We start from the raw sequence: 26,821 nt of genomic DNA on the forward strand, positions 1-26,821 counted from the left end.
GGTGCATTGAAGTTGGACTCGGGCTGCATCAGGTTTTCTCGAATAAGTTTGGCTATATTGCAACGTGCAGCTACATTAGAGACATTTTTGGTCACGTTATATGTAATCATTAAATAAATAGCCTTGCAAAGTCCCTACTGTCTACCGTTTCACACAAACACATGTTTTACAAGACGGACGTTTTCTTCTGATGATGACTTGACCCTTTTTCAAAGTTGTTGCTAACTTTTAGTCACTAGGCTATGCTCCGTGGCCAACAAAGTTAACAAGACATGATCAAAGCATTGCCTGATCAGTTTTTATTTTACAGCGGTCACGTCTGTTGTAACAAACTCCAAACTCGTGCCTCGCGTCGGATGATTCCATTGTTTATTAAAGTGCAGTGGAGAGCCACCCGTCTTTTCTGTGTCACATCGCATTGTCTTGGTAACAGACGGCCAGGACAACGCGTTTATGCCTGACCTCACCTGTTCTACTAGGCAAAATTTGAGTGCTGTTGAGTATTAAGATTTCTTCAATGCTCTGACGGCCAGTGTTAGGACGCGGGAGACAAACGGAAACGCCGCTTGGGAGAGAGATGCGTTCACTGTCAACATGCGCTGATGGATCATGGATCTGCATAGAACTTTTGCGCATCACCTCGCGTGGGCCAGATATGATATCATGGCCATATTTTGTGTTTGAAATGTCTTTTAGACTGATAAATGATGACAAAAATAATGGATTTTTAGTTTTATCATAAAAAATGAGCAAATTCCGTGCAATTCCGCGTTTATAACCAAATTCCGTTTTAATGTCCACATTCCGTGATTCCGTCCGTGTTTTCCGTATCGCGGAAATCATAGGCCCCTATGTGTCTGTGTGTGAGAGAGAGTGTATGCGTGCTTTCCCCTTCACTTCCAAGAAGTTTCTAATGTTTCTAAGTATACATACTTCAGTGCTATTTGCGTTATGCGGTGGGCTTATTTTTTACTGTGTGTGTGTGCGTGTGCGTGTGCGTGTGCGTGTGCGTGTGCGTGTGCGTGTGTGTGTGTGTGTGTGTGCGTGTGTGCGTGTGTGCGTGCGTGCGTGCGTGCGCGTGTGCGTGTGTGTGTGTGTGTGTGATTGGGCAGGAAAGCAGCACAGTAGTGAGTTTTCTCGGCTGGTGGCGCAGGTCAGAGGTCGCATGAGGTCGTCAAAGACTACACGGCACATCAAGGAGGAGGCCGCCAAGGCTGAGGAGGAAACCAGCAGTCAAGGTAACATGTTCACACACACACACACACACACACACACACACACACACACACACACACACACACACACACACACACACACACACACACACACACACACACACACACACACACACACACACACACTATTGAACTCTTTCTGTCTGTCTCCCTCTCTCACTCACTCTTTCTCTCTTCTCTCAGATGCACGCACACACACACACACACACACACACACACACACACACACACACACACACACACACACACACGTGCGTACACTGTCAGACTTGCATGCCTCATTTTGATAAATACCCTCGTAACTCACATTACTGCTTGACTCAAAGAGAGACAGCCTTGTGTTGGCCAATTTCTCGAATGACTGATGTTGATAGATATTTATTTACATGGCACATTGTTATGCTCAAGACGGCTGCAGAAAAAAAAAATACTTTGTACAAATATGATTACAGAGACCAAAACCAGCAACCAATGAACGAGGAGATGGGCTACATTGGTGTTACTGTCTGGGAGATAACGAATGTAAACTAGGATGTTAATTGCGTTTTGAGTGGCTTTTCAGTAAGAATTTAATGATAGCACACACCTTTTTAATAACTTTAAGGTAACACTTTATTTTAGGGATACATCTATTAGCACTAATACATACAATATTAATGCCTTAGTAAGTAACTTGTAAGGCATGTACTAAGCAAAATCAGACAGTTGTTAGACATTTATTCGCAAATGTCTTGTTCATGCCCAATTAGGGATTTATTACCAATATAACCTTAGTAAGGACCTAGTAGACCTAGATTTCTATTTATGACTAAGCAGTAAGGGCCAGAATACAATGTGTATAAGCTCCTGGTACACTGTGTGAACAAACCCTGAACAGTGTGAAAACAGATGTGGAATAAGGGTCCCTATTCTAAAGTGATGCATTGGTCAGCCCAGATGGCATAGGGCCCCCGCCCCCCGGAAAGCAAAGTGTAAGAACATTTCCAATTCTGCATTGGTCTCCTTGGTTGCGTAGATCTCACTTTATCTACTTTTCAAGAGGGTGAGTAATAGGAAGCATTATATAGCAAGGATTGGACGTAAACTTCTCAATGACGGTGGGTGGTGAGATGTAATTTTTTTCATACACCAATTAGTTTTAATTGTAAAAACCCTACAATAAATGCAGAATATAACGATGAGTAATAGTTTGGAAGCAAAACTAAGCTATTCCTTTGTGATAAATAAGTTAATGTTTGAGAAACTTATCTCCAAGAAGTGCAGTGCATGATAGGTACGCCCTTAGTCAGCAATGCAATGCATGGCCAATGCAGCAATGATAATATTTCTGTTGTTACATACATGGCAAATTGTTTGGATAGCAACTAAATTTCACGAGTGAGGGGAGGAGCTAAGGACATAGGCTCAGAGCTGGGTAGGTTGTCTGTTGGCCTAGATTGCGTACCCATCATGCACTGCACTTCTTGAAGCAAATGTTCTCGAACATTAACTCAATTATCACAAAAGAATAGTTTAGTTTTGCTTCAAAACTATTATTCTAATGTTCTGCATTTATTTTGGGTTTTTTTACAATTAAAAATCAGTGGTACATGAAAAAAATTACATCTCACCAACCCACCGTCATTGACAAGTGTACGTTCAATCCTTGCTATATAAAGGCTCCTGTTACCTTCCTTACATTGTTATGAACAAGAGAAAACTAGATGACTTAACTGGGCAAAAATTAATTATTTAATTGGGGGGGGGGCTAGGTAGTGCGGGCCTGGGTGGTGTGGGGGCCCTAGGTAACAAGGGGGACTTTGGTAGTGTGGAGGCCCTGAGCCAGAATAGGGACCCTTATTCCGCATCTGTTTTCACACTGTTCAGGGTTTGTTCACACAGTGTGTCGGGAGCTTATACACATTGTATTCTGCCACTTACTACTTACTAATAAATAGAAATATAGGCTTACTGGTCCTTACTAAGGTTATATTAGTAATAAATCCCTAATTGGGCATGAACAAGACATTTGTGAATACATGCTTAACAACTGTCTTATTTTGCTTAGTACATGACTTACAAGTTACTTACACAGGCATTAATATTGTATGTATTAGTGCTAATAGATGTATCCCTAAAATAAAGTGTTACCAACTTTAATTATAATAATCATAATACTACTTAGTATTAATATTACATAGCACTACTTTTAGTTCAGCTACTGCTTCTACTAGTGCTTCTACTACTGCTACTACTACCACTCCTACTACTACTAATACACACAAAGCAGTCGAAACAGTCATCAGTCAATCCTTTATGCAAAGTGCATAACAGCTGCTATGAATGTGTTATGCAGTGGCATGTAAAGTGAAGTGTTACCTTTATATTACTTTCAGAGCAAACGGCTTTTATTCAGGAAAACTGTTCTAAAGTCTATGACCAAACAAGTACTTAAGTTTTCAGCACCCTGTGCTTCTGCATATTTGCATTATTTACAGTATATTAGGGAATATAATTGACAACAACAAAAAAATGTTACACTTCACCAACTCCTAATTGGACTTGAATTGACCATGTGATGAGTTTCTATAATTATTTTATTGCAAGGCTGAATATATAATCACAAGAAATATATTAGTTTCTAGACGTAGGCTTTTGCAATAAAATAGCTGGAAAACAATACTCCTATTTTTTTTCTTCCAAAACACATGCCTGTCTGCTTGTTAGTGGAGTTATAACAAACGGCTGTTAAACGTTTTCTGAAAAATATCCACTGCTAATTGGCATAAACAAAGAAAATGGGCAATGTTTATTGCAAGAATGAGTTTAATTATACATAAATATATGCAATTGCATCATTATTGAGTGTCTGTGGGTGTGTGCACATGTGTGTGTGTTAAAAAAAAAAAGTCACCAAGGGCATAGCCTACAGCAGGAGTGCACAACCTTTTCTTAATCGAGATCTACCTTTGAAGTTGATGGTCTGCCGCAATCTAGTACCATGTCAAATTTAAGGATGTCACAATATTAAGATCACAATTGGTTTTCACTACTATCACCTTATCTTTTCAGTGTGTTCTAAAAGTATGGTCAATATGTTTAGAAAGCAATGCAGTACTGATAGTATGCATAAATAATTGAAAGTCCTACACAACTGAAATAATTCAAAAAAGTATCAACATTTGGTAGGCGATCGACTGGTTGGGCACCCCTAGCCTACAGTATTTGTAAAGCCCGATTCGGAAGGGACTTTTATTACTTATGGACCCCCGGTAATTCAGAACAATTACGTAGAATGTCTGAGTACTTAGTCCTGTGCGAATGTGCCATGTCCGCGATTTGTGAGGTAATAATTCCGCCGTCTGCTGTGACGCGGTTCGGCGAAAACCAATTGGAACGTTCATATCGACGAATGTTCCAGGCTGTCAAGACAGAGCCGTTATGTGATTAGCTGAATCAAACATGTCAGTGCCGCGTCCAGAGCGAATAAAACAAATTCATGGCGAAACTTCTTCAACCACCCCAGCTACCTGGGTCGCGTAGGTAGCGCCTGATGTACACGGGCCATTATAATGTCTGTGAATTGAGTAAATAACAGACGTTTATTTATCCCGTCCGAATGCGCCCCGAAAAATCACGGAGGTCCGGGGGTAATTGCGAATTACCAGGGGTCTATAGGTAGTATTTATCCCGTCCGAATCAGGCTTAAGCTGAATTTTAATAAAACGCTATGGTAATCAGTTGGAGGCTGTAGGGATTCTATTTTTATTCAAACACACACACACACACACACACACACACACACACACACACACACACACACACACACACACACACACACACACACACACACACACACACACTGCAAACTACTGATTAGAAAGTGCATAAAGTAGGAGGTTGTGTTTGTGTTACACCATCAAGTCATCAGAGCTGCAAAGGAAAAACCAAGACAGTAGGTCGGCTTAAATCATTAATGTATGCAGCCTCTCGTTGGTCCAATTAGCTCTGCATATGTGTTGGTCAAGTTCACCCCAGCAGTGTGGTCACTCTATAATCAAGGTGAATGCAACGACCGTGGATCGTTTCGCCCTTGAGTGTGCATTATTGTTATTCTCTCCTGCTAATCGACAGATTGATTGTAGTGTGACGTTCTTTTTTCTTTGGTGTGTGCCAGGTGTATGTCAGTAGCTCCCTGTAATAGTCATTGAAAAGTTAACTACCATAGTACTACAATACTATGACGTAACACAGGGCCTTAAGTAATGCACTGCAACTTGGTCATTGTCATTCTGGTAGCAGCAAATTTATATTGCTATGTCTTAATGGGTTTGGAAACCTCATAAGAGGCAATTATTTGTTTGTGCAGTATACCCTGAAGAAGGCTCTAAGCCGCTATGTGTAGGCGTCTGCGCTGATCATGTTTTTAACTTGAAAAATAGCCATGTTTGAATAAAGGATTTTATAATTTATGGATAAGAGGAATGTATTGCACTCGCTCCTTTTTGATGACACTGTTTTTCCCCACACCAAAGAGCAACTTCAAGATATTTTTCCACAATTCCTGAGTGCTGTAGAGTTATTCTTCACTCCACTCCCTTTTTTTTGTTTTTTTTTGTTCTGGCCTCCCAGCAGTCACAACAACTACAGCAGCAGCAGTGGAAACATGTCCTACGATTGAAGACATGGCTACTGTCCCAGTCGCAGCGCATGATAGACTGGAGATACAAGTCGACTCCCTCTTCCAATTGGACAACATGGAGACATGCCCCACCCAGCGCTACACAGAGCCAGCCAATGAGGAGATGGATACAGACCAGGGTCTCGTCTCCACAGAGAGGAGGTTGAGGTCGCCCAGCCCGACCCCCAGTGAAGTTTCTGTGAGCAGGTGAGTGGAACTGTGGGCATGTTAAACTAGTGCAACATTTTTCAGTGGTTTCCCAAATTAATGCATTGTTTGGCCACAACGTAGCGTAAGCGTTCAACAGACTTTCAGTGTTGATTGCTTGCGTTTGGTAGGTGTGTTGGACCACTCATATAATTGATGGCGATTATTTTCCTTTGCCAGAAGGACACAAAGAATCTCCCTCTGAGTGGCCATAGGCTAACGATTTGTGACACACAACAAGGTGTTCAGCGCAACTGTTTCTGTTGTATTCAACAGTTGATGTCTCTTGAACACATACATACAGTATGATTGTCTGAATCCAAAGCATTCTCCTTTGAATCGAGGTGGTATTCATATTAAAAACCCTTTATTCTACATTGGGGTGGTATAAAGGATGTAGAGGGTTTTTAATATAACTTCCATCTTGACTCAAAGGAGAATGCTTGGCATTCAGTCAATCAATATATGGAGCCTTAAAGACACTGCATTCAGGCTCTTGAGATTTTAGCTTATTATTAAAAATGTGGGTATGTTAAAGCTCAATAAATATATCCTAATGCCAGTTGAGGGTCCTAACTTTTAAATGCAATTTAGTTCATGTTTTTATGTACTTCGGAGGCTGAGATATTTAGGTTTTTATAGGTTGAGGGCACCTCTTCCCAAAAAGGGCTTAGGCATTCAGTAGATGTTTTTTTGCAGGTGCTTGAAGCTTAAGTGGGTTAATCTGGGAAATATACAATTTTTGAAGCTCACAGATGACAGGTATGCTACTAAATTCAGCGAGGCAGAACTGAACACATTTTTCAAGTTTCAAAATTGAATTGGTCTTGGGATCAGGACGTCACATATGTGGTATTTCTTTTCCTGGCAGAATAATACATGTGGGTGATGGAGCGAATAACAAGTAGTCTCCTTCACCCTCATCCGTAGCTGGAGTGCCCTTGAGAAAGGGATGTTACCTTGACATTGCAGGTGGTACTGCACTGTCTCCAACACAGAAAGGATAAACAACAACACAGCAAGGCTGAAAACCGAGTTTAAAAAAATATCCACATAGCTATTCTTCATCTCGTCCTTTCACTCCGAAATGCTCAATGCGTTAGCTCCCTTTCACTGTGTAAATATTCTAAGAAGCCAGGCATGTTTTCCCTCCCGTTAGTTGGTCTCGGAGAAAATGTGTTCTCAGTATTTTCTGCCTAATTTGTGTTGGGTGATGTAAATGGCTGTGGGAATTGCAACTGATTGGTCAAATATGTTTACTCCCAGGGCTCCTAATCACACCCCAGGAAATGCTAAACAGCCATCTACATGGGATGATAAATGCTGTGCTGTACTTTGCTGCATCGCTGTGTTGTATGGATACAGGGATAAGAAACCAACAGAAAGCGGATGACTCTTTACACTCCCCTCCATCTTCGTAAATGTTATTCCTGTAACATTCTAATTACGGCTGATTGTAGTATCTTTTGCGGTGGAGACACAAACTGAACCGAACCATACCAATACATTCTGTACCAAACCGCCAGATACTAAACCGTACTGTACTCTACTGCTTGGTGGAAGCGTTGCTTAAGAGTATTCCCTTGTTTGGTTTATAGATGTATTTGCTGTGCTGTGGATTTCTAGCAATATTGGCGGACAAACTATTGTTTGGTTTTCCATCAATAGTTTGTCCGCTAATATTGCTAGAAATCCATTGCTAGGCTAAGACTATGGTGGGTGAGGCGGGGTCGCAAAAATACTTGTCATTCCAAAAAGGGGTTCCCACTGAAAAAGTTTGGGAACATATAGCACACACTTGAGTACAGCCTTACATCAGTTCACATACCCAAATATGCGCTCTCTCTCTCTCTCTCTCTCTCTCTCTCTCTCTCTCTCTCTCTCTCTCTCTCTCTCACACGCGCACACGCACTGTCTCACACACACACACACACACACACACACACACACACACACACACACACACACACACACACACACACACACACACACACACACACACACACACACACACACACACACAAGCAGTACAAGTCCTGGGTGATTGTCCTGTGTCTCTCAGTGCAGTTAAAAACAAAAAACATAATCCAAGGTAGTGACAAGTTTCCAGCAGACAATCCTCGGCTGATGAGGCATCTGCACCTGGGAGGACTAGACAGACTCTTATAGCCCATTTTCACTGATGCCTTACTGTGATGGGACCCTTTAACTCTGATAGGACCATTGTGAACGGCAACCACTGTGGTCTGTGGAAGTGACTTTGTAATTGTGTAAAGGTGTGCGTGTGTGTGCGTGTGTGCGTGTGTGTGTGTGTATGTGTATGAGTGAGAGAGACTAGAGACAAGCGTACACTAGAATGAGCGATGGATGCCTTTCATGCTCTGCCTGAAGCAGAAACAGACCCACACAGTCTACCTTGACGGCAGATGAGGTTGTCAGTCACTGAGGATGCAAACTGCAAAACAGCCCCAGTCATGCTCCATCAGTCATCCGTAATAGCGACACAAACACACGCACACGCACACACTCACATTCACACTCACAGAGACTATTCCCAACCGCACAAACACACATGCGCGCACAAACACACACACACAAACACACACACACATAGTCGGTTATTGCTAATAGCATCACATTAGCGTGTGGGGCCCTCTCATTGCCCAGGCAGATGGAGAGGCATCTCCTCCTCCTCACGCCCCTCTCCAGGCACTCCTTGTTTTGTCTGTTTCACCACGATAATGCCCCTCCATCTCGTCCCTCTCTCTCTCCCACTGTCTCTCTCCATCTCTCCATCTCTCCCTCTTTCTCTTTCTCTCTCTCTCTCTCTCTCTCTCTCTCTCTCTCTCTCTCTCTCTCTCTCTCTCTCTCTCTCTCTCTCTCTCTCTCTCTCTCTCTCTCTCTCTCTTTCTCTCTCTCTGTCTCGTAAAGCTCCTTTAGTGCCTGCGGGCCAGATGGGCAGATGGGACATGGCTATAAGCCTTTGTAAGGGTGCCATTTTTTCATTTTATGTCGACTCTCTTTGTACGGACTGACTCTGTGTGAGGAGAAATTCATTGACAGGTTCAATGGGATGAAGAAATGCTGATTGCCCCCTGAGAGAGCCCTGCTTAGCCCATTGGCACAGTGTGTGTGTGTGTGTGTGTGTGTGTGTGTGTGTGTGTGTGTGTGTGTGTGTGTGTGTGTGTGTGTGTGTGTGTGTGTGTGTGTGTGTGTGTGTGTGTGTGTGTGTGTGTGTGTGTGTGTGTGTGTGTGTCCGTGCGCGCGCACACACATGCGTATGCATGTGTGTTTGTGTGCACGAGTGCCTGCTTAGCCCATCACCGCAGCTTTTCAGCTCCTGATATTGTTTTTGCGTCCTCCTCATTCAGCAGCTAATGGAGTTCACTCTTAAAGCCATCGTCTGTGACAAGCTCACAGAGGGACTCTTTCCCCTTTCCGAGGGGATTCTGAGCGTTTCTCATGGGGGATTATCTAGGCAAGAGGATCTCCTGCGACTTTACAATGGAGTAATAATGGTAATGGTATCTCTCTGAAATTAAAAACAAGAACAAAAAGAGGAGGTCTTTATGACGTTAATGCCCAAAAATAAAAGAGCAAGCAGTGTTTTTCATAGGGGGTTAATTAAACAAGAGAGTGGCTATCCTGAGAGGTTAAAATGGAGTAATGATTGAGAAATGTTAGCCAGGCTACGCCCTCCTACTGACGTAACACCTTCGGAATTGCTTCTAGTCTGGCCAGGAGCCAAACAAATATCTTTTTTGAGCTCCGGAGAAGTCAGGAACTCCACTCACTTTGTCGGGAACCAATCAACTTTGAGCAGCTCCAGCGGCCCTGGGTAGAGGCGTGTTCAAGGCAGTGACATGGTTTAAGCGGAGACGTTCTATTGGGACTAAAAAATGTTTGGTTTAAACTTCGGTACAGGCTTTTCTGGCCTCAACCAGTAGCAAACCGAGGAAGGTGGATTAACCAGGCCGTTTAGGAAACATTATTTGTTATCTTTTTGAACAGACCAACATCTCGGTATTAGATTTGTAAGTCGATGATAATCAGGCAAGAGAAATGTGTCTCTTCTACGTTATTCAAATGAGCTCTTCAACACTTGAAGCCATGGTCTACTGAAAGGAAAAAATGGGAGCCTTTTACTGTAGATGGGGTCACCTGCGGGCCTATTCTCCATTTGTAATTGTTATGATGTAGTGCAGCATTTTCAGCAGAGAGCCTTAAGTAACAGATTAAGACAAAGCCATTACAATTTGGTGACAGTAAGGTTATAACAGGCTCTGCGCTAAGAGGTTAATACCAGTACTGAATCTTAATACCAAAAACCAAAAAACTTCACTGAACTGGTAAAAAAGTTTTCTTACTGTCCTCCAGAGTGCATTCTTCTACTCTTCAGCGGTATTGTTCAGTTATTCAGGTATGCCAGTCATTGCACATTGTGACTGTGCAGTTTCAGTATGCTGTACCAATATCGTTTAGCCTTGGTTTTGCAGTGTACTGTGCTATAGCAGTGTTGTGCAGTAATTCAGGTATGCTAGTCACTGTATGCTATGACTGTATGGTTTAATAATTCAGGCATGCTAGCCACTGTATGGTATGGCAGAGTCATAGTTATTCAGATATGCACAGTATGGGATATGTTTGAGCAGCAGGCAGCTGAGAACAGGTGTCCTTGTGCATTTCAATGGCCAAGGACCCAAGTCAACATTAGTGGAGGCCTCAGCTTAACTTTTGCATCATTCTCTCTCTCGCTCTCTCGCTCTCTCTCTCTCTCTCTTTATTCATGTACTTCATGAACTGCTTTGTATGCTTTCCATGGAGTGATTGTAGAACTTTATTTTAAATAAAGAACCATTTAAAATCTCTCTTTCTCTCTCTCTCTCTCTCTCTCTCTCTCTCTCTCTCTCTCTCTCTCTCTCTCTCTCTCTCTCTCTCTCTCTCTCTCTCTCTCTCTTTCTATCTCTCTCTCTCTCTCTCTCTCTCTCTCTCTCTCTCTCTCTCACTCTCTCTCTCACTCTCTCCCCACCCCTCTCTCTTTCTCTCTCTCTCTCTCTCTCTCTCGCTCTCTCGCTCTCTCCCCACCCCTCTCTCTTTCTCTCTGTCTGACACACACACACACACACACACACATTCTTATTCTCGACTCTTGTTCTTCTCTGTACTTTTTTGAGTTTTCCTGTCACTTCTCATTTGTTACTTTTCAATCAAAGCCTGTATTCCCCCTTCATTGCTTTGTCCTTATTACTCACTCTCTCCTATTTCTCTTCTGCTCACTCATTCATTCATTCTCTCACTCCCTCGCTCTCTCACTTGCTCTTCTTGCAAAGTCCCTCTTGCACACTTTCCACTGGTGCACTCTTTTTTTCCCATCACTCACTCACTCACTCACCCACCCACCCTATCTTTTACAAACACCCTCTCTCTTTTACAAACAACCTCTCTCTCTCTCTCTCTCTCTCTCTCTCTCTCTCTCTCTCTCTCTCTCTCTCTCTCTCTCTCTCTCTCTCTCTCTCTCTCTCTCTCTCTCTCTCTCTCTCTCTGTGTGATTCAATGACACGGCCTATTTGTTATTTTTGCTGCATGTGGCTTTCCCTTTGACAACCTTATACGAGTTGTAATAAATTATGTTGTGAGAGTGGCTGCATTGGAATCAATAAGCGCAGGCCTACTGTTTCTTTTGTCAATTTTTTTTTCGTTTCGTGTCTGCCAACAAAAATTGCTTGGAGCGAGCGAGAATTCTTTTCTGTTGTTTGGTGATTCATTGTTATCAAGCTATACAGCAGCCTCAGAAAGCAGTGCGTGTTGACATACGTAGTGAAAGGCACATTTTTCTTTTCATCGCAACAGCAATCTGTAAATTCTCAGAAGAGTCTTCTAAAAGGCGTTGTGAAAGGCAAAGTGGAGTAAGTGTACAGTATGACCTACCACTCGCCTTAGTCAGATATGTTCTGTACAGTATATACCCCATTCAGAATAAAGGAAACCTTGCTATATTTTCCTTCCAACTCAGATGACTTAGTTGAGAATGAGAGTAGGTGATTTTACCTGTTGACTGTATGGCAACCTGTCAATTCAGAAGTGGTCAGATGATATTTGTGGCAAGGTTGTAACTTCTTGAACGCTGAATTGACACCTGGCCTTGGTTATATAAATTCCACACAGATCCCGAATCACATGGTTCTATTTGAGCGCTCAACATTGCCAAAGGTTAATCATTTCATTTTTCTCCCTCAAATAAAATATGATTATGAGTGGCTATGTTTAGAAAAAATGTATATATATGTGGCCTAAAATGTCAATGAAATAAGCTGAGTTTCAGTCCTGGACATGTTTCATAGAAGACCGGGTGTAAGGACACCCATCCTTACCATACCTTACTGTACCATAACTCAGTTCACTAATTTACCTTTTCTCATTTACTAAAGCAGTGGGTCTCAACCTTTTTTGAACAAATGCCCCCTTGGTTACAACACAAGCTTCCCAAAGCCCCCTTCAACTCATCAGAAGCCTGACAACGCCCCCCTTAATATCAAAAAATTAAATGGACTAAAGCCCCCCAATAGCAACTAAGCACCATCCCCTCTCAGCTGCATCCTTCTCAATGCCCCCCAGAGCTCCCCAATGCCCCCCTGGGGGGCTGTACCGGCCCCGTTGAGAAACACTATACTAAAGGATCTAACTATAATCACGCACGCACGAACGCCTATACACCTTTGCTATACACACTATACACCTTTGCTGCTCTGCTGTTCTCAAGTCAAGTAGTCAAGTAGGTTTTTATTGTCAATTTCTTTACATGCACTGGTCATACAAAGAATTTGAAATTACATTTCTTGCTTTCCCATACAGACATAGACTAATCAAATCTCAGATGTTTCCCGCGTGTGTGCGCGTATGCTGCTGCTTTTGCTTTGCTTGTCTTGCCTACTGTGTGAGAAAGAGAGGAGGAGCAGGTGTAACAAAGAAAAAAAAACACGCACATCTGTCTCAAAAAGATTGGGTGCAGGACTGGCAAGGTTACGTGAACCTGACATGTCTGATGAAGGGCATGCTGCCCAAAAAACGTCACATTAACGTCAGAGAAACGGGAGCTTGTGTTGCAGACTTCGTTTTCAGTTTTCAAAGAAAGGTAGGACCCCCGTAATGTTTCAAAGTGTTAATAATTATACTAATATTATACTATATCATAGATGTATCTGTCAACACTGGTCATGTTAAGACTGTCTACCTAGTATGTTTTCTGCACATGGTCTATCCCAACTCACAGAATGTCATTTTGCACAATTACCTTTTTACATTTTTTACATTTTTTACATATAACTTTTTCACATTCTTTATCTTAACTATTTTTATTTTTATTTTCCCCTCCCTGACTATTCCTGTGTTATTTGTGTCTTGAAATGTCCATGTGGACATTTGTTTATTTGTGTTTTTATGTAAGCTACTGGATACCTGAATTTCCCCCTGGGGATTGATAAAGTTACTCTACTCTACTACTACTCTATAAAAGTGAGTGGGTGATATGGGCCCTAATTATCAGTACAGTGGTGCTTAATAATTTAGCCTGTGGGTCTCGCTCAACGGCAGGGTTTCTTTATGTGTGTGTGATTGTGTATGTACGTATGTATGTATGGCTGGTAAGATTACTTGGTCAGATCTCCAGCTGTTACTACATGCTAGTCAGTGGACATTCTCTTGCTAATGACTTTGATGTGAGTGCAGCTCTGAATGTCTGCATTCCTACCCCAATCTTGCTCAGGGCAACATTGAGCTTGTAAAAGTTTTGCTCTCTCTCTCCCCAGTTTCTCTTTCTCTCCCCGCTTTCTCTTTCTCTCTCTCTCTCTCTCTCTCTCTCTCTCTCTCTCTCTCTCTCTCTCTCTCTCTCTCCCCCTCTCCCACTCTCTCTCTCTCTCTCTCTCTCTCTCTCGCTCTGTCTTTTTCTTTCTCTCCCGCTCGTTCTTTCTCTCCCTCCCTCCCTCCCTCCATATCTCTCTCTCTCCCCTCCCTCCCTCATATGATTATTTCTTTCATCATTAATAGATGCCTAGTGACAGTGATGGTGGCTTCAAAGAGGCCCCGTGTTAATCTGGAGCCGCTGGCCAGCCGACCGGCGTCTTGATGCTGATCTGGGTAGCTTTCCCACACGTGTGTGTGTGTGTGTGTGTGTGTGTGTGTGTGTGTGTGTGTGTGTGTGTGTGTGTGTGTGTGTGTGTGTGTTGTGGAGAGAGGTGGAGTGTGCATATGGGAGAAAGGGAATGTGGACTGGGGGTACATTAGTTAGATAGCCTTTTTCAGATGGGCGGAGGCCAAATCTGACAATTTATCACATGTTTTCTTTTGATTTGTGAAAATTTTGGCAGATGGTGAAGCTCTACTTTGTACTGCTGACTTCGGGCTGAAAGTATTCCAACTGCAGGGGAGGAGAGACCTGGTGTAACAGACCATATATTTGTAATTAACCTCCTTAATCCAAATTGAAAGCCTATTACATGTTCTCTCTGTCTTTCTCTCTCTTTCTCGCGCTCTCCTCTCATCTTTTCCCCAACTCTTGCTCTCTCTCTCTTGTCTATCTTTCTCTTGTCTTTCTTTCTGTCACATACTTTTCATTACCCTTTTTTCTCTTTTTTCTCTCTAGTGGGCATACACACACACACACACACACACACACACACACACACACACACACACACACACACGCACATGCACACATTCTGTCGTTCTCATGCCCAGACGTTTGTGCCTCGTGTCTCATGTCTGGAGGGAATAGAGGTAATTTGGCTGAAGATTCTCTGCGGCCCCAGAAGTGGTAGAGGGTCAGAGAAGAGGGCGCCTCAATATATCCCACTGTTCCTCTCCCATCCGTCTGAGCACCTCAATATCCCCCCTTCTTCTTCTTTTTTTTCATGCCCACCTGACTGTCTCAACACCCTTTCTTCTCTTAGCTCGACATCCATCCCTCCCTCCATCCCTCCCTGCCTCCGTCCCTCTCTCTCTCCTCCTCTCTCCATCCCTCCTTGCCTCCTCTCCCTACTCCACCTGCTCCCCTGCCTCTCCCGAGCTCCTCAATCAGCCAGCTAAGTACAACATGGCACATGATGACCACAACACCACAGCACACACTGTGACACAAAACGAAATAGCATATATGCCTCTCACTTGCAAGGGGTAGCCCAGCAAGCACCCTAAGGGAACAAGGAGTACAAGGAGACAGTCACTCAGTCCTGTTACGAGGATGGTGTTTTTTCACTCCCTCACACTAGGGGTGTAAATAACAATCGATATGCATCGAAGCATCGATCCTAAGGTCGATGATCGAATTGAATCATATCGTGTCATTAGGCATTCTAAAGTATCAAAATTAATCGAATCACTGGCCCCTGCCCAATGCCCTAGCTGTTAATTGTGCAATAGAAGTGGGAAAGTAATTGGAAAAAAATTAAATCATATCATGGGGCATTTTTAAGTATTGAAAATAATCGAATCGCTGCCTTCAGAAATCGATATCAAATCGTATCATCATGGAGGCTGTGATTTCCACCCCCACCCCACACCCACCTACCACATTAAGGAAACGAATCCTCAGAAGCCGTCAATCTACAAACCCACAACTACTCGACCATGAATAACACTGCATGTAGCAACCGCAGCATAACTCAAAATTGGAGGAAGATCACACTGCAAAACGTGCCAAAAAAGCACGAAAAGTAGTTGACTTGTATGGAAGAGTAGGCAACAAAAGCAACAAAAGGGTTTTGCACGATGGGAGACGTTTTGGAAGAATGACAGGAGAAGAGAAGAATGACAGGAGAGAAGCGAACTTCATTTGTGCCTCATGGAGCTGAGGGATGAGATTGTTCGACAACAACCTTGTCAGCCGATTGGAATGGTGAAGTGCTTGATATTCCCGCTTTGTATCTGTCTTTTATTGCAGCTTTTATCGCAGCTGTTCTGAAATAGTCCAGTGGCGCTTTCAGGGCTTCATGCGGGGCTTTTGTCGCTATTTGTCTGTTAGTGCGGTAAGGACAGAGGGTTCCTCTCCTACCGGCACGCCTGCCTCAACACCCCCTCTTCCCCCCCCACCTCCTCATCTCAGTCTCCCTCTGTGTCTCTCGCCCACTTGCAGGAGCCATTCAGTCCGTCCGCACAATATGGCACGCAACAATCGCAGCTCAATACAACACAAGGAAGGCACGGCTTCAATGTCTCACAGCAATGCATCGCAGCACAGCACACAAACATGTCAGCTGAAATCAGCCTAACACCACAAACTGTATGACACCACATTGTATAGCAGCCACAGCACAACAACTGTATGGCAGTTCGGCACAGTACCCATCACAGCACAATGCAGTAGGGTACCATCGAAGCGATTCTATATTCTCAGCCTCCCTCGGTCACTACACAATCACCCCTTGCACCCAGCCTTTGGCAAATAGAGAAGCCTGTTCAGCTACAGATTCTTGCGCCATGCTCTGCAAGAATAGCCATCCAGCTATTGTAACACCACACAGAATGACGTACAGAAAGAGATTGTCACAGTTGTCTAGGCCGCATAAACTAACCCCCCCCAACTTGTGAATGTTTAATATATGTGAAATGCAAGTGTGCCATTAGACACCTTAATATCCTTAATAAAAATTAAATTGTTGCTTTTACCTCATTACCCTAGTGACCATTAGACTAACTGCTGGATGCATTTGTCAACACTGTCTGTGTCTGTGCTTGTGTCTGCTCTCGCACGAGTGTGTGTCTATGGTAGGTGTTTGAAGTTTTGAGTCAGCAGCATTGTGAAATATGGCAGAACAAGTCATTACCCTTCTCGTGCCCTGACTTCATTTCAGTAGAAATTCGTGAGGATAAATTGATTGTATGTGCCCCTCAAAAGCAGGTCGTAGTGACTTCTAACATCGGCCAAGTTTGAGAGGGAGGCATTTCAGTGTCTTGCTAAATCAGTTTAAATGTCAGAGTTCCTCGTCAGGTCGTTCGTGGAATTATTAGCGTTTCCAGTTCCTTTTTCGCTCCCTGTGGTACTTACCTGTGCAAGCCAATTTGTAGGGAAATGTCAGATTTTCCTGTCATGCTGTTGGAGTATTAGTATGATTGGCTTGGCTTATAGACTCTTCTCGTCTGTTAGGCTAGTCTTCTTATGAAGCCTAACCCTACTCCATCGTACCATAACCTAGCGCACTAACTTGCCATTGCTGCATACTTTTTACTTCCCCACGCTTTCTTTATTGCTGTACGCTGTATGTATTACTTTTTCTGTGGAGAGTAGAAGGAAACTAAGGTGTCCAGCAGCTTGGATAAATGCAGAAAAACACAGACATTATACACATCACTGCACCTATACTAACAAGACAGCACACACTTACATACTTGTACATTTAGCCCACACACACGCACGCACGCACGCACGCACGCACGCACGCACGCACGCACACACACACACACACACACACACACACACACACACACACAGCTGTGTACTGCTGCACTCTGTATTTACCAAGGGCTCTCCGCTGTCCTTATTCCTTATCTGTGCATCGCAACAATTTTTTGTTACTAATTAAATTGGATGGTCCTATATTAACAATGTATGTAATGTATATTAGTATGACTGTTAGTATTAAATAAGCATTTAATATTTCTCTGTTGCCCACAGTCATTTGTGCAGTGCAACAATTGCCTAATTGGCTGGACAACTTGAGGGGTCAGCTGAGACGCGACTCCTGTTATGTAAATATTTAATTACTGGCAGCTCGTTCAAGCCCGCAGAGGGAACGAGGAAGGAGAGGGGGAAAAGGGAAGAGAAGGGAAGGGAAGGGAATGCATTATGTTGTCTGCTTGTTAATATTCAGGAGTGATGAGCAGCTTGCGCATATTGGCCCCTGTGGTCAAACAGTTCGAGTCGAAGACTCGATGGCACGGCAAGACGGCACGCCAGCAGAGCTGAGCGGAGTTGTGGTGCTGAGGGGGGAGAGAACTGGCTCAGACAGGACCTCCCCATTAACCTCTGTGGTCACGGATGATTTACTTACGTTGCTAAGGAGTTTCCTGTAGTAGTTTTGGTGTGTGTGTACGTGGGTGTCTTTGTGTGTGTGTATGTGTGTGCGTGCGTTCGTCCGTGTTTTTTTGTGTGTGTCTTTGTGCGTGTGTGTCTTTTTTTATTAGAGATGGAGGGGTGTGTATTTCCTGAGCTGTGTTTGACCTGCATCTATTTTCACAGCCATAAAAACTCCTGTTCTACCCTGGCCGGGCCTATATATATGGCAAGAGAGAGCATCTCTTAGCCCCTCAGCAGCAGTAACATGCACTGCCTTGTTATCCCTTCCCTTTTCATTTGTTTGCACGTCATCAATCTCTATTTCTCGCCATCGCGACGTGGCATGAAGCCTGTTTCCTCTCCTCTTATTCCCTTGCACTCCCCACAACCTTTCCCCCCACCATCTCTCGCTCTCTTTTTTTCTCCTCTCTCAGGGAAATTTGATTTATTAACCTATATTGGTTTGACGTTGCCAAACACTGTTTCTTTTTTTTTTTTTGCACGGAGCCTGGGTGCCAAGCTGAGGCTTTGCAAACACAGATAAAAATCAACTCGTATTTGTACGACTGAGGGACAACAAACCCAAATTTGTTTGTGTCAGACAGACTGCAAATGGTGTTCCTCTCTCTCATTTCCTGGCTCTTGTCTGAGCTCCGTCTTTTATGGATTTTGCTGTGGGTGTTTTAGTCTCTGTCTCTCTCTCTGTCTCTCTCCAAGGATTTGATTGTTTCTCAACTTTTGGCTCCCTTTCCATCTAGTCTACTTTGCTTTCCTTGCTTACTTATAATGACGGGCTATTTTGCCAAACCGTGATTTCCAGCATTGTAGGCACCTGTAAAACAGGTGGTGTCACTGGTGAACTGTAATTAACTCAATCTACCTGGCTTAAAATGTGTGACAATAAGGTGCCGTTTCCACGTAGCTGGATATTTTTATATGTGGATATTTTTTTCTCCTGCTTGTATTGGTTTTGAATTGGTTTTGCATTGGTTTTGGCCTTCCGTTTCCACGTAGCAGATATTTAAAAATCCAGGTGCAGGAGAAAAAAATATCCTGTTTAGGGGTCTGAAACGCATTTGTTACAATGGAGGTTTTTTTTTATCCACATGTTGCGTTTCCACGTAGCAGGAGAAAAAAATACCCTGCTAAAAAAATATCCTGCTACGTGGAAACAGCACCTAAGAATCAGTTGACTTAATAACTGATGAAATATTCAGAATATGTGCAGTCAGTGGTCTTATCTTGTTTACATGAGCCGTAAAATGTATTCAGAATTAAACCTTATTCCTAATAAAATGGGTGGTTTATTCCTTTGTTCATTCTGAGTAACTTTATTCCTCTATCATGTACACATCAGTTCCACTTTAAAAACAATGTTGGTCCTTCCAGTTATGCTTGTTGCTACACGATGATGATACACTCAACTCACCATTTGTTTGGTATCACGATTTTTTACCTAAATTTCAATACACCCCACGATTTACAAAATGTATCTTTTTAAATTAATTAATTTACTTTTTTTTACATAAACACTATGATAGTTTAGTTAGTAAGCTTATATATTACAAGAGGGTACTAATCATTTTCAAAAGTTTAAAACAATAATTATTATATTTAAAGCACTATGACATCATATTATCTGGTTGTTTTCTGATCTGAAGGGTAAAAGACCTTTAAAAGGGCGTATCACGATGCTGCCTTCTTGCATCACGATACAGTATCGTGACTGCATATCATGATTTCTCGGTCGATGCAATATAGTTACAGCCCTAGTACACAGTCATTGGACAAAGGTGAAAGCCTGGCGTCGTCCATCTGGGACCAATTGTATTTCAGCTGTTGCATGCGTCATGACTCATGACCAAACAACAGTGATTGTTTGGAATTGGAATAAGAAAAAAAGTACAAGCCTAACAAGTGGAACAAATGAATCCTAACATTGCAAGGTCAGATGGTTTCTGTGAAGTGAAAAGAAACGGGCTGATGCGTCAGGCTGCTGTCTTCTTGGTTGGCTTTCTCCTCAATATCACCCTACCCTTCTTTGTCACATTTCTCCTCCTCCTCACCCTGCCCCAATGATACCAGTCATCCTCCTCCACTCCACTCCACCTACCCTTCATCATCATCTGAAATCCAAAGTTCCATTTTGTCACAGCCAGAGGTGTCAAAAGTAAAACTAAAAGTAAAGTTATGGTGTAAGTACAACACTAGCATGTGATATTACATAACTGTATTTACGCCATTGTACCTAAATGAGGTGTGTTGAATGTGTTGTTACTGAAAAACACTAAAAACCCACCACAAATTTGATCCAACCAGCGCGAGTCAGCTGCTCGTAAGACATTATTTATATAAACCTGAGTCATGAAGGAGGATGAGTAAGGAGAGAGCGTTGTTTATTCCTGACAGGAAGTGTAAAACCAGCACCCCCAATTCTCTTCCACCATCATTGTCTTCCTCCTGTTCTCCTCAGTAGCCCTGCCCTTCACCCTCTTCCTCTTCCTCCTCCTCCTCCTCCTCCTCCTCTCTTCCCCTTCACCTTCACCAGTCATATGTGTAGGGATTTTGGCCATTTTTAGCCCCGTGTGTCACCAGGCCGCGGAGACAGGTCGCCCACATGGCTGCTGCATCTGCACCCCTACTTAACCCTGCTATGGGGTTCCCAAACTTTACCATGACAAGGCCCCCCATATACCTGTAGATTCTAGGCCCCCCTCACATAGGTTGTGCCGTAATCATAGTCTATCTCTGTATGTCAGGGCCCCATTTGGATATATCACTGAGATAGATATACACTCACCGGCCACTTTAATAGGTACACCTCTGTAGTGCTGGGTTGGACCCCCTTTTGCCTTCAGAACTGCCTTAACTGCCTGCAACAATACTCGGGTAGACTGAGGCATTCCAACAAAGATAAATCGGTACTAAGGGCCCAAATTATGCTAGGAAAATATCCTTACGCCATTATACCGCCAGCCTGAAACGTTGATGTAAGGGAGGAGCGATTCATGTTTTAATGTCGTTGACGCCAAATTCTGACCATTCCACCTGAGGGTTGCAGCAGATGTCAAGACTCATCAGACCAGGCAACATTTTCCCGATCTTTGTTGATGGTGAGCCTGTGCAAATTGTTGCCACATTTTCCAGGCAGTGTCACCTGAAGTGTCTTTTTGCTGCTGTAGCCACTCTGCCTCAATATTTGATGTGCTGTTCGTTCAGAGATTCTCATACCTCGGTTGTAACGAGTGGTTATTTGACTTAATGTTGCCTCTGTATCAGCTCAATCCAGTCTGGCCATTTTCCTCTGACCTCTGCCATCAACAGGGTATTTTTGCCCACAGAACTGCCGCTCACTGTTTTTTTCTTTTCTTTTTTGAACCATTTTTTGTAAACCCTAGACATGGTTGTGTGTGAATATCCAAGTAACAACTAGATCAGTATTCTCTGAAATACTCAAACCAAGCCCTTTTGGCACCAACAGCCATGCCATGTTTAAAGTCATTTAAATTACCTTTCTTCCCCATTCTGATGCTTGAACGGCATCAGATCAACTCGACCATTTCTACATGCCTAAATGCTTTGAGTTGCCACCATGTGATTGGCTGATCAGGAATTTGCGTGAATGAACAGTTGTAAAGGTGTACCTATTAAAGTGGCCGGCGAGTGTATATTCACTCCAATTGGGAGTATATATGAAATGGCAATAATAGTAATGATATTTGCTTTATTTTGGTGTGCATGTATTATTAATTTATTTGTTTTGCTATACTTTTTCTTCCAACTTACCGCGCCCCCACCCCCCGCCTCCCCCCCCCCTAGCGGTAATAACTAGTACAAGACATAACAATAAAAGGTGTGCGTGCGTGTGCGTAGGTGTGCTTGCGTGCGTGTGTGTGTATGTGTTTTGTGTGTGTATCTGTGTGTATCCATGTGTATCCACACCTTTTTTCGGGGGAAAAGAAGTGAGCAAGGGCAAACAAGTAAATGGATATTTCTGTTCCCCACCACTGAGCTCCTCCGCCAAGCAAATCACTGCAGGAGACTGGGGGGATGACTCAGCGTCTGCACCCCTCTGTGTGTGTGTGTGTGTGTGCGTGTGTGCGTGTGTGTGTGTGTGTGTGTGTGTGTACGCACGCCTGTGTGTGTGTGTACGCCTGTGTGTGTGTGTACGCCTGTGTGTGTGTGTGTGTACGCCTGTGTGTGTGTGTGTGTACGCCTGTGTGTGTGTGTGTGTACGCCTGTGTGTGTGTGTGTGTACGCCTGTGTTTGCCTTTCCGTGTGTGTGTGTGCATGTGTCCTTGTTTGTAAATGTGGGTTCACATGGCTGTGTTTGTGTACGTAAATGTGAAAATGATAATAAATACATGTGTGTGTGTGTGTGTATGTGTATGTGTGTGCGTGTGCGTGCATGTGTGTGTGTGCTTTTCCTCTGATGGGAGTTGACTTCATGCATGTACTTTTCGCATGTTCTATCTACCTGCTGAGCGAGTCTCAGTGAGCCCTGACCCTTTAAAAGGACGTCTGTTATCGGCTCTTATCGTCACTACCGTTCCCTCGCATGCACTGCTGCCGAGATTCACTATCGCAACTGAATTGGAGATGAGGGCACATTGGCACACATGCACATACGCACAGGCACACACACAAACACAAACTCAGAAAAAGAACGGACACGCACACACACACACGCAATCAACACAAACATTAACAGTCAGGGGTTGTCCGCTTCCTTGCTCTCCCTTTTTTGTCTTTCTCTCCTCCTTTCTCCTTCTCTCTCTCTCTCTGGCCATTTTAGCCACATGACTAATGCAGCACCTACCCTCCGATAAGATTGTTGTCTCTGTCGGAAGTGTTGAGTGACTAAGTCAGTGTGTGTGTGTTTATGTGCATGTGTGTGTGTACTGTATGTGTGTGTGTTTATGCATGTGTGTGTGCATGTGTGTCTGTGCGTGTGTGTGTTTTTGCACCCGAGTGTGTCTCCTCATTTTCTCGCTGGTGTGTGTGGTTGCCCCACTTGACCACCAGTGCTGTATCTCTGAGGGCAAGTGGGTGTCTATCTCTGCATTGGGGTGTGGCAGCAGTGAGAAGAGAGGGATTATGGGAGATTTGGTTTCTCAAATGGGGGATATTGCCGGATGCACCATATTGACCGAGCCCCCCCCCCTCTCTCTCTCTGTCAATCTCTCCCTCGCTCTTTTTTTCTCGTACCCTCTCTTTTTTTCTTGTGCTCTCCACTTTCCTGTCCTATATTCTCTCCCTCTCTCTTTCGCTTTCTGCTTCTCTTTCACTCATTCTCTTCTCTCTGTTCTGCTCTTCTCTCTCTCTCTCTCTCTCTCTCTCTCCTCTCACCTTTGCCGTGCTCAGTGGGGTGTGTCGTTGGGGCTCCATATTCACTGAGCTGCTGATTAACAGTTTATCTGCTCCTCTCTCTGTTTGTCTCTCTGCAGCTCAATATCAGACGTGTTCAGCTGACGGCCCGACATGATGTTTTGGTAAGTCAAAGTGATCTCTGGATCATGCTCACACTCTCTCACACACAGCTATGCCCACACACACACACACACACACACACACACACACACACACACACACACACACACACACACACACACACACACACACACACACACACACAGCTAATACAAACATCCATGTGCTTTCACAGCTTGTGTTGTGGTGCCCCCATCCCTTTTAACCATTTACCACCCCCTAGCTCTAACACCCCTGCCCCGCCCCCCAATACCCTTGACAGAGTGATCCCATGAACCCTGCTCTGCTCCGGGGGGCTGTTGTGCTGGCTGTTTGTTGCCCCCCTGTTGACTGGCTGCTACTGAACTGTGTGCTCGCTCTCGTTATGCTGGTCACATCAGAGTAAGCATCCTAAAAAGACTTGAAGAGCTTCATTGCAAAATGACTTGTATCCATTTTGGAACATTTTGGGGAATTGAATTTTTTTTAGGCATTACATTGCATTGCAGAATGCATTGTATATGGTGTGTTCGCCAAACTATTTAAATGGAAGGAATTCACACAGATGAAATTATGTCGGAACAGTCGTTTGCTATAATGAAATGAAAAGTGAAAAAAGTAAAAACTCTTCATTTTTAAACAATGGCTCACAGCGGTCCCCAATCTTCCTTGTTCTGAGGGTGACCTGATGGCTACTTGTTCATTGACATCTGGACATCCTTGTCAAATCGCACCAATTTTGAATGACTGTTTGCTCTTCGTTACTGATGATGTTTATAATGAATGAATCTCATATTTACTGACTGTGGAAAAGCAGACGCTTCTCACTACCAGGATAGACCGTCACGGATGAGTTCAAGAGGTGGATGGTGAAAGGCAACTTCAGGACTCCAAGTTATCAAAAATATAAGCGCTTTTTATTTGTAGCAAAAATAAATGTGCACGTGGGCAAACAAACCATAACACGACTTGACATATAACATTACCCAACACTTCAGATTCTTACTTGCAACACTGTTTCAAGACACCTGTTAAACTCTAATCAACAGCTTCAAGGCCACTGCTCTCCGTTTAACAGCATTTCCTAATTTCGCATCATGGCATCAGCTCCTCCGATTATCAGCTGATTGCTCCAACCTCCTCGTCCCCACTTACCTGGGGTTTTAAACTTTGCGCACTATGGCACTAACCAATTACACACTAATTGGTCCCTAGCGAACCAATGAGCACACTTGAGTCTTAACTAAACGAAATCATACCCTAACATAGTACTACACATTATAATCTTAAAGAAATCAAAATAACAAACACATACATAAATGCAGTTTGCCACGGCACTTCACCCGCACAAAAATAGACAAAACTCCCCGACAAATATTGCACAACATCCGACACATAATTCCCGCCCCTTCCCCTTCAACAAGACATTTCCCATTCCCTAAGTCAGATGATGATGGAAAAGTTCTGCCAACGCGGGTGCGCTTCCACGTGACACAAGGAAACAAGAAACGTCAGTGAAGGAGTCCAATGCTTGCGAGCTCGCTGGAATATTCAAAACATTTTAGTCACTGTGTTTGCGGGCTGCGTGCCCGTGTGTGAATGTGTGCGTGTATGCCCGTGCGCTTCTTGCAAGTCTCATGTCTCCCAGTGCGCAATAAGCACCAGAAACAAATAGCGCTGATTCGCACTCTGATTCGCAATCGCATAGTCTTTAAAACGTAAAACCGTGACAAGGGAAGGTCACTTTCTCACACTGACTTAGACACCGCACACACACGCACACACACATACGCGCGCACGCACACACACACACCAGCTCCGGCAGACACATATGGGGGAGCTTTCTGTCTAATCCAGTGTTAGTCCACAGATATTAAAGACTGTCTTTAAGAGTGTTTGCACAAACCAACAAGCCTGGATATCTTTTCAGGCATAAGCCACGGTACTCGCCTGTTATTAACTTAACTTATCCTACACGCTCCACTGAATAATTTAGTCTCTTAAAACAGGACCCGTATTACAAGTCAATTAATTTGTAACAATTTGTAAATATCTGCAGTGTTGTAGTGTTTCTAGAACTCTCCAAGCGTAAGCCACGCAACTCACCTCTTATTCACTTAATTTAGCCGAAACTCTAAACTTGATAACTTAATCTCTTAAAACACGACCCTCATTATACGTTTATTAATTTGTAACAAGGTAGGATGAAATGTCTGCAGTTTAGTAGTATTTCTAGAAAACGTTCCACCAGCATAAATGAATACAGAGGTTGAAATATTTAAGAAGACTTTTCATAGGCATAAGTGGTGTGTGCGTTCTCTTCTAATTGGAGCAGATTGTGTGGTCCTGGAGTGAAGGGGAAGGGGAAAGGCAGGGGTGATGCAGCTGATGAGGAGACAGATGTGGAGGAGGAGGAGGAGGAAGAGGTTGAGTGGGTGGAGGTGAAGGACAAAGTAAAGGTGATTCAGCTCATGTGGAAGAGGAGGTGGAGGAGAGGGGGAAAAGCCAAGGTGGTTCAGCTCATGAGGAAGAGGATGAACAGGGGGAGGAGAAGGAGGTGAAGGAAGAGGAGTGGGTGGAGGTGAAGCGAGGGGACTAAAGGTGATATCGCTCATGTGGAGTGAGAAGAGGTGGAGTTTCTGTTGGTGAATGTTAAGGCAGAGGTGACGCATGTAGCTGCTGATATGGTGAGGACAGGACAATCTGATAACAGCAAGTAATTAAGAGGCCAGGATCAATGTCAAAGTTGTTTGCCTGAGATCAGTGGGTCACCCTCGCCGGCCTCATATGCATGACGTGACTGTATACTAGCAGGGCCGCTGACAGATTTTTGCCGGGCCTGTGACAAAATCATATGAAAGGGCTCCCAATCCAATACATACAATATAATGAGGACTGAATTTTGGGCCCCCCTCCCTGCCTGGGCCCGGGACAACTAACCTCTTTGGCTCATACTTATGACGTGACTTTATCATAATAACAGGGCCCGGGACAAAAGCATTTGAAAGGGCTCCCGATCCAATGCATAAAATATAATGAGGACTGAATTTTGGGGCCTCCCTCCCTGCCTGGACCCGGGACAACTGACTCCTTTGAATGACGTGACGGAGAAGGAAGCAATGGAGATGGTGGGGGAGGTAGAGGAGTGGGTGGTTATTTGTGTGCTGTGATGGAGGTTGGAGCCTTAATTACTTGTTGAAATCA

General features: G+C 43.6%; 1 protein-coding gene across 5 annotated transcripts in view; it reads left to right on the top strand.

Annotated features, from left to right (window-relative positions):
* Nucleotides 1–26,821, top strand: part of rad18 (RAD18 E3 ubiquitin protein ligase) — a 130,566-nt gene that overhangs the window by 70,566 nt on the left and 33,179 nt on the right. For 4 of the 5 annotated variants that reach the window (XM_063215340.1, XM_063215343.1, XM_063215341.1 and 1 more), the window contains 3 exons: nt 1,113–1,238; nt 5,847–6,102; nt 23,596–23,640. In XM_063215340.1, coding sequence (XP_063071410.1) covers nt 1,113–1,238; nt 5,847–6,102; nt 23,596–23,620 — 407 coding nt within the window. In that variant the 3' untranslated portion in view covers nt 23,621–23,640. The remainder of the gene's footprint in view (nt 1–1,112; nt 1,239–5,846; nt 6,103–23,595; nt 23,641–26,821) is intronic. The other variant, XM_063215342.1, reaches the window with a different exon arrangement.

Source organism: Engraulis encrasicolus, chromosome 14 (assembly GCF_034702125.1).
Source record: "Engraulis encrasicolus isolate BLACKSEA-1 chromosome 14, IST_EnEncr_1.0, whole genome shotgun sequence".
Lineage (NCBI taxonomy): Eukaryota > Metazoa > Chordata > Actinopteri > Clupeiformes > Engraulidae > Engraulis > Engraulis encrasicolus.